The sequence below is a fragment of the Triticum dicoccoides genome, chromosome 4B, assembly GCF_002162155.2.
Source record: "Triticum dicoccoides isolate Atlit2015 ecotype Zavitan chromosome 4B, WEW_v2.0, whole genome shotgun sequence".
Taxonomy (NCBI): domain Eukaryota; kingdom Viridiplantae; phylum Streptophyta; class Magnoliopsida; order Poales; family Poaceae; genus Triticum; species Triticum dicoccoides.
Window position 1 is genome coordinate 212,114,780 of NC_041387.1, and position 7,922 is coordinate 212,122,701.

The 7,922-nt window shown below is 42.2% G+C and overlaps 1 protein-coding gene across 2 annotated transcripts in view; it reads right to left on the reverse strand.

Moving 5' to 3' along the window:
- Positions 1-899: 899 nt before the first annotated feature.
- The window catches only part of LOC119295805 (oligouridylate-binding protein 1B-like), a 7,730-nt gene continuing 707 nt past the window's right edge, over positions 900-7,922 (reverse strand). Inside the window, exons 1-12 of one of the 2 annotated variants that reach the window (XM_037574263.1) lie at positions 7,845-7,902; positions 6,422-6,483; positions 4,175-4,277; positions 3,486-3,562; positions 3,328-3,389; positions 3,115-3,202; positions 2,956-3,031; positions 2,823-2,853; positions 2,602-2,721; positions 1,812-1,897; positions 1,548-1,721; positions 900-1,428 (exon numbers count right to left, since the gene is read on the reverse strand). In XM_037574263.1, coding sequence (XP_037430160.1) covers positions 1,144-1,428; positions 1,548-1,721; positions 1,812-1,897; positions 2,602-2,721; positions 2,823-2,853; positions 2,956-3,031; positions 3,115-3,202; positions 3,328-3,389; positions 3,486-3,562; positions 4,175-4,277; positions 6,422-6,483; positions 7,845-7,898 — 1,218 coding nt within the window. In that variant the 5' untranslated portion in view covers positions 7,899-7,902 and the 3' untranslated portion in view covers positions 900-1,143. Of the gene's footprint in view, positions 1,429-1,547; positions 1,722-1,811; positions 1,898-2,601; positions 2,722-2,822; positions 2,854-2,955; positions 3,032-3,114; positions 3,203-3,327; positions 3,390-3,485; positions 3,563-4,174; positions 4,278-6,421; positions 6,484-7,844; positions 7,903-7,922 lie in introns of those variants that run through there. The other variant, XM_037574262.1, reaches the window with a different exon arrangement.

Below are 7,922 nucleotides of genomic sequence, written 5' to 3' on the forward strand. Positions count from 1 at the left end.
AAGACTTGTAATACTATAGCCGAAGATACCAGAGCCGTGAAGGACTCTACCTCAATCTCTTGATATTCACATGTACTTTATACACACCCTTTATCACAATATACAAGAGCAAGGGTAGGATATTACCTCGCTCATGAGGGGTCATACCTAGGTAAAAACTCGCCTCATGTTACCATCCAACCTAATCACCTAGCCCGAATACCCTATCAAGGAATTTACCGAAATCATCTCCAACACCAAATTACTCAAAAAAGAAAAGCGGGTTCTTTGATGTAGCTACCGTCTATGAGATTGTTTTAGTGTTAAAAAACGTCTTACATTACGGACTGAGGGAGTAATTAGCAAGTTCTTCAACATAGCTGTCATATTGCTTTTTCTAATACAATTTAACAAATTCCAGAAGTACGGATACACATCCTGTCTTATAAACAAATAATCAAAAGATAGGGCTCCTCACCCAATCAGTTGACTATAAATCATGCGACTATAAATCATGTCCCATATCCCGAACTAGCGCCCAAAGATCCATGCTCTCAATAGATCCATCAAATCTGTCACCAGCGACCTTATCCTCAACCCGACACCTGGTTCACCGCAACCGGCATTTACTTCGCACCTGAGCACATCATTTTCTTTTCTCCTGTTGCAACACATTCTTTTCTCCTGTTACAACGCATGATCATATATGCTACTCCCTTCAATCCAAAATAAGCGTCACAATTTTGAATTAAGGTTAGCTCTATCCATAATAAGTGTTGCAGTTTTAAATTAAGGTTAAACTAACCTTAGTTTGAATTAAGGTTAGCTCTATCCATAATAAGTGTTGCAGTTTTAAATTAAGGTTAAACTAACCTTAGTTCAAAACTGCGACAATTATTTTGGATTGGTGGGAATAGTTATAAAAATAAGAATTGCCCAACTCTTAACACGTCAGGGATACGTATGTTAGTACATTGGTGCTATATATAGCCGGCGACCCGGAGCGTTAACAGCGGCGAAGGATAGTAAATTACTAATTGCGATGTTGAACTAGTAATAACAAAAGAAAAGGCCCTGGTGAGGCTTCATCAACCATATATGTATATATATTAGGAAGGAGGGTGTTGTAGCCCCCTCCGTCGCCAGCATACTTGCTTCATACACTCAGTAGTACATGAGCTGCTGCTGCTGCTGCTGAGGGTTGATACTCTGGAAGCCCCCGTCAAAGATGGCCTGGCTGGCGCCGGCGCCCATACCCATCGCGGCCTGCCTCAGGGCGGCGTGCTGACCCATCAGGGCCTGGTTGGCAGCCATCTTGCTCAGAGCAAGGGATCGCTCGTAGGAGATGAGGTCAACTGCTGACACGCCAGGCGTGTATGGCGCTAATGCCGGAGGAGGCAGAGGCGCAGATGCTGTCCCTGGTGGAGTTGGTTTGCTTCCCCAAGAGCACTGCATGATATGGAAACTCAATCACTAAAACCCTTCTATCCTCTGTTACGTCCAAGGAACTAAGGTAACCAAGAGAACTGGAATTCATTGGTGGGGATGTCAATGTCTAAAGAGAGTACCTTGATCTGCCTCCCGCCAATAAATTGGCCATTACCCGTCTGTATTGCTTGTGCAGCTTCTTCATGGGTACTATATCTCACAAAGCCAAATCCTTTATCGCATGTTACACGGACCTCCTCAATTGACCCAGCCCCGAGTAAATGGAAAAATCGATGCACATCATTGCTGTTGATCTAATAAACAGAATTGACAAGTTAGTGATGAGCAAACACTATGCATAACCAAAAAAGAACAATGCAAAAGAACAGGAATCATGAAAGTACATCATGGGGAAGATTGCCAACATAAACAGTTGTATACTGTGGGTTATTTTCAGGACCATCTTCATTTGCATTCTCCTTGCCAGGCTCTGTAAAACAGGAAGAATGAAATTACTTCGCTAGTCGTAGTTACCACAAAAGATTTCACAAGGTTATGTAGCTAGATTCTGCGAGAAGCAAATATTATTTTAGTTCCTATTCTGCTAAGGATTAAGACTGGAACCCAAATGTTGAAGTGGAGTTGGCAAATGTAACAGACTATGAAGTAAATTTAACTCCAAGGGTAATAGATAAAGATTAGAAACCTAAACTCCCACAATAATGATAACTAATAGTTCAACTTGTTGCTAGCCGATTGTTCCATATCATATAACCTTACTTACTTACGAAGCCTTTTATCCCAAACAAGTTGGGGTAGGCTAGATATGAAAGCCTTTCACGAGGACTTCCCAGGAGGTCACCCATCCTAGTACTATTCTCGCCCAAATGGGTTTCATACCCAAAAGACTGGCTAGTTTTTGCGTTGGCTCGCCAAGCCTACCACAACCCTTAGATATGAAACCCTTTCACGAGGACTTCCCAGGAGGTCACCCATCCGAGTACTACTCTCGCTCAAATGGGTTTCATACCCATGGGACTGGCTAGTTTTTACGTTGGCTCGCCAAGCCTATCACAATCCTCCTCCTTTACCCGGGCTTGGGACCGGCTATGCCTAGAAGACATAGGCGGAGTTCCATATCATATAACCTTAAATTAAAACAAATACCTAAGGAACAACTGCATATAGATTCACCTGATGAGCCGTTTATCAACTCCACCACACCCTTGGAGTCTGTACTTTGCTTCTCTTCACCAGCATTAGCGCCCTTCGTTGCCCAATTGCAACGAATTTGGCGGTTGCCAAGCCACTTTCCTGAACACAAGAAAACAAACATACATTATCATCACATCACTGAAGCTGATTTGTTAACTCCAGAATTAGACATAGTTAACAATAAGCAACAGGGAGCGCACCATTCAATTCATTTATGGCAGTTTGTGCATCCTGTCAATGAATAACAAAGGAAGATGATGAATAGCAGTTCATATAAACTCAACATTAGTTCTGAGTCCAGACTAATGTTTTAAGTTGCCATGGTGACACTACCTGCTGATTCCTAAAAGAAACGAAACCAAAACCTCTGGATCGTCCAGTCTGCTGATCCCACATAACTCTAGCATCTCTGCACAAGTTACCAAGCTAAAGTGGTAAGGCAGAATATACTGTACAAATGGGATGAAGTACACAGAGTTATGTAACACTTACGAAGAGGTAGAATATGCCGAGAAAAAAGCAAACAAAGCAGCATCCGTAACCTCCGGGCAAAGATCCCCGACGAAGATGTTAAAATGACCTGCAAGAATAAACAGCCAGACCAGATCTCAGTTATAACAGTCTCACATCTAAAAGGATGCACATACACTGGAAAAAAAACAAGTATATATAATGGAACATTTAGACCATATTTCAGCACCAGACCTGATGTATCCTCTCTCTGGGTACTTGCGTATGCCCAATTGACTTTTATTGGCTGGCCAAACCTGGTTATCCAGTATTATAAGAAACGTTAATGTAGAACATGGGATACTGCATTAATATCGGTTCACAGATAATTAATATTGAAAGAAAACACTTACAGTTGTCTACCGTTGAGTGACACAATAGCAAGTGCAGCATATCTACGGTCATAATAGTCAACAAAACCAAAAGATGACTGCGAGATGATAAGAACAAAGATGGATAAAATATTAACAGAAACAATATGACTAATTCAGCATTAGCTGTTCTACAACGAATTGTAGTGGTGAACTAAGTAAATAACACAAACAAAAATGCAGCATGCTTTTTTTCAAGAGATAGAAGACGGCATCACTAAAATATCAAGTTAATAGTCCTAACAAGAGGCCAAATGAGTTATTTATCTACCTATCCCATGTGAGCATTTGTTAATTGTACACCGTCAGTCAACATCAGAAAGCTTCCTTGCAGGAAGTTGCTCAGAACTGGGTTTGATGGCATTTATCTGCCATGCCAATTCAAACAAATAGTCCAAAAAATAGTCAAAAAAAAAAGTCCAAAACAGTCCCTTACAGCTTTCACACAGTAGGGTTCTGAGATCCAAAAATAAACACTGTTAAACCAACAAATCAAACATTGACTATTGATACCATAAATCCTTCTGTCTGAGAGCATGCATTGCGGATGGCAGTCTACATCATGCCAACTGTAACACACAGCAGTATCTGATACTATTGAATAAATGCCTTAAACTTACACCAAATACAAAGTACGACGATGGCATATATTTTTAAAGAGCACAAGTTACCTTTTCTTTCCTGATGAGCTTACACCCTTCAACTGGACCAATACTCTGGAAAACTTCATGCAGTAGTGAATCTGTGACTTGAAGATGGATGTTGCCAACATACCTATTCAGAATAATAATGTTGAGTAGTGAGTAAGATAAGGAAACTAGTTAGATGCCCGTGCTACGCAACGGAATCACAAAAGATCGGGTGAGAATTGTTTACTTAAGTGTCATGATCCTACTGAACAATAAAAGACAGACATTATTCAAAGTGATGCCATATTGTTGATAAGTACACATTTAGCAAAATCAAATATGTGGATTCCGACCGATGAACCCCCTCGTCCAAGCCAAACATTTTCTTCTCAATTTTCACCTTGCAGAAAACTTGTTGTTCTGCTTATCCAGCTTCCACATTGTTGTTCCACAATCCATATTAAGGGGACAGAGAACATGTGCCAAATACAAAACCTGTCCACACACATTTGGCAATTACGACGACCCCAGCCAGCTTTTGGTTAGCACAGGATCCACCACCAGTCAGCACCCCATTAACCACTACAGCAATATTTTAGTCCCATTCGCCAAGCATAGTATGCCCTTCTTTTAGTTGTTTGCTCAAAATATTTGTGCCAAATATATTTGAATTATATGTATATAAAAGAGGTGTGTGCACATGTATGTACATAAAAAAACATTAGTATCGGACCACTTGTAACTTTCTTACATCATCAACCAGGTTTCTGCAAAGAAAATATTGATAAGAGACAAAGGAAACAAATATCCAGGATGTGGCTTAAAAATTTGGATATTTCTCCACATATGCACAACCTAAAGTCAACAGAAGCAATGAACATAGAGAAAAAATGAGACATAACTAACAAAGAAGTGACACTATCAGAAAGAAAGGAATGCAGAATTAACAGGACAAACACTGCAGCCACAACATTTTGCAATGACAATTTGCTACATGCATATGTCAATGATGAAAATGATACAATAGGCAGGTCAACAACTATGAACGGTAATAAAGCTGTTGTACTTGCGTGCTCTTGAGAAATGACACTAAAAAGGTTTCAGGTTTTGACAGGTTAACAACTATGGGCTCCAGCATGTCGCCATTGTAAGCGAAGAACCTGTAGTGCTGGCCCGTCGCATACTGATGAGGCTCCGCAGTAGAGGTCGCGCACAGCCTAGCGCCCGTCCCGGCGCCCGCTACAGCCAGCTCGTCCACTTGCTGTCGCGCTCACTGTCCATTGGGGTGGGGGTCAGGCAAAACAGCTTGGAGAATGGATGATGCAGCACAGCAGCTCGGTTGCTCGATTATTTTTCTATTTTACAGGTACAAGACACGGCCGGAGCGGACACGCTTGAACAGGGGCGGTTGGAAGCTGTCCGCGCGGCGGGCCGTTCAAGACCTGCTTAGGACAGCAAGCACGGCTGCTTGAGTGCATGGCGGACGCTGGCGCCGTAAGGACCTGAACACCCCCAATCAATTTCCTCTGATTTCTCCCCAATCGCTGCTCCATGTCGCCAGCTGCCGACACCTTCGTTGCTCCCAGCCAACGCCTCTCAGCTGCTCCCGACCATCTGCCTTGGTCGATCTCCATCTCCTGGACACGCCATGCTGCTGCCACTCGGTAGGTGGTACGCGCCGACGAGATTGAACCAGAGCACCCGTCGGCATTGCCTCTCGGCCACCATGAAACCCGTACTGTGGTCATCTTCCCCGACCTTGACGACCGCCGCCGCACACCAGACTCTTACACAACTGCAACGACGCAAGAAGTGTGTACCCGCCACCAGCACCTCCTCAACTCCAGCACTCGCGGAAAAAGAGAGGTGATGGGCTGGCGGTGAGGAAATTTTGCGGGGTTCTAGAATAATCTGTTTCGCAGGAGAAGAAGAAACCTCTAGACTATCCGTGTTTTGGTTGTTGGCTCGGCATAACACGTCTCAGATTCAATCTCAGCCACAGATTCCAGATCGGACGGTACATATAGCCCGAAGGCAGGCACACCATCATCACCAACTCGCATTTTTTTAGAAGTACAGACGATGTGCAGTTTGATGTAAAAATAAGCAGAAGAGAACTTGATACACACCATCATCATCAGGCAGTCCTAGAACATATTCAGTTTGGAGTTTACAATAAGAGACGGAGCACACATTTTACAAAGAAGTATCGTGTTTTGTACAATTTTATATTTAATTTCAGTAAGACGGCACAAGATAACTGGAAGGTTCAAATAATTAACCACTTACACACTGCGGCATGTGCTTGAATCAAACCCAGGAGGCAGGTTCCCACTAACGATGGGCTCTATCTGCAAAATTACAGGTGTCATAAACAAAGAATACAGCCCTAACATTTTGAAAGGAAAAGAAGAGCCAAACAAACAGCAGAAGTGAAAATATGTAATATCAAAAATCAAAATCAAACAAAACAATACGAATGCAATAAGGTATGCAATGAAGACCAAGCTAGACCCCTAGTCCAGAGGACACGTGATTCAGCAACGCTGTACAGATCTACAATATGTCGCTGCATGCATGATTCCCCAAATGCGCATTGCAGAAAGGCCAATGTCCACCATTTTCTGCTCATTTTAGTTTTCCTGTGGATTTCTTGCAGTTACTGAATTACGTGCAGAGACAAGCTGAAAGAAATCGCTGTACAATACTACCAACATGTAAAGACACACTTAACTGTACTCGGTGAAAGGCAGTACTTGCAGTGTTGCACTATTGGAAAATGCATCTACTTTGAACATGTTTACCAGAACTTTGCACAACTGACTCTTAGAGATGCAAACGGATTCACTAACTAGCACTTGGAACAGCTACATGTATAAGAAGCCATGTCATGCAAGTATTAATACTCCCTCCGATCCATATTATTTGTCGCTCAAACGGATGTATCTAGCTGTATTTCAGTGCTAGATACATCCGTTTGAGCAACAAGTAATATGGATCGGAGGGAGTAGAATAAATGCAGTTCAGCATTAATGCAACCTATGCACTAAAACTCAAAATTGGAGTACCCTCTGGAGTCTGGACTGACAAACAGGATGAAAGAAGGAAAAGGAATGAGCATAACTATGGTACATTCACATTTCAGTCACCACTAAATGTGCACTTATTTATGATCAGAGACAACCAAAACATAACCCACATCTCTAAATGGTGACTTGTTTAGCAGTCACCAGACAAATTTCACCTGACCTTCACAGACACTGAGAGCTCATTCACAGTTCTCACTGCATATTTTCCACTTCACATTAAGAAACTAACAAGTATTTAGCACTATGACGCTTACAATAGCACATAAACTCTAGCACAAACATAATTATCTCACTATTGTCACTCATTAAACCTGCCCGTAATCTTAATTGTAAATCACAACCACATGCACCTAATTCCACGCGGCGTACTCAAGCATAACTCCTCTAAACAGTAGTAAAAAAAACAAATAATTGGTAAAGTAGCTACTTAGCTTAGAATACCAGAGAAGATGTGGAATCCACTCAGAAACGACCCGGTCTGATCAAAACCCTAATTCGACAAACAATACAAAAGACAAACTAAAGTTTTCCCCACGAGCAAGCTCACAACGAAGAGAACCAATAGACTCCCCAGAGGAACCGACGAAATAAAAATCGCAACAGTGAAGCAACCAAATCCCCACCATTTGAACCGAATAACCAAACCGAGAGACTCCAACCCTAGAACACGGAGCCATGCCAGTGAAACCCCTAGCTGTCAC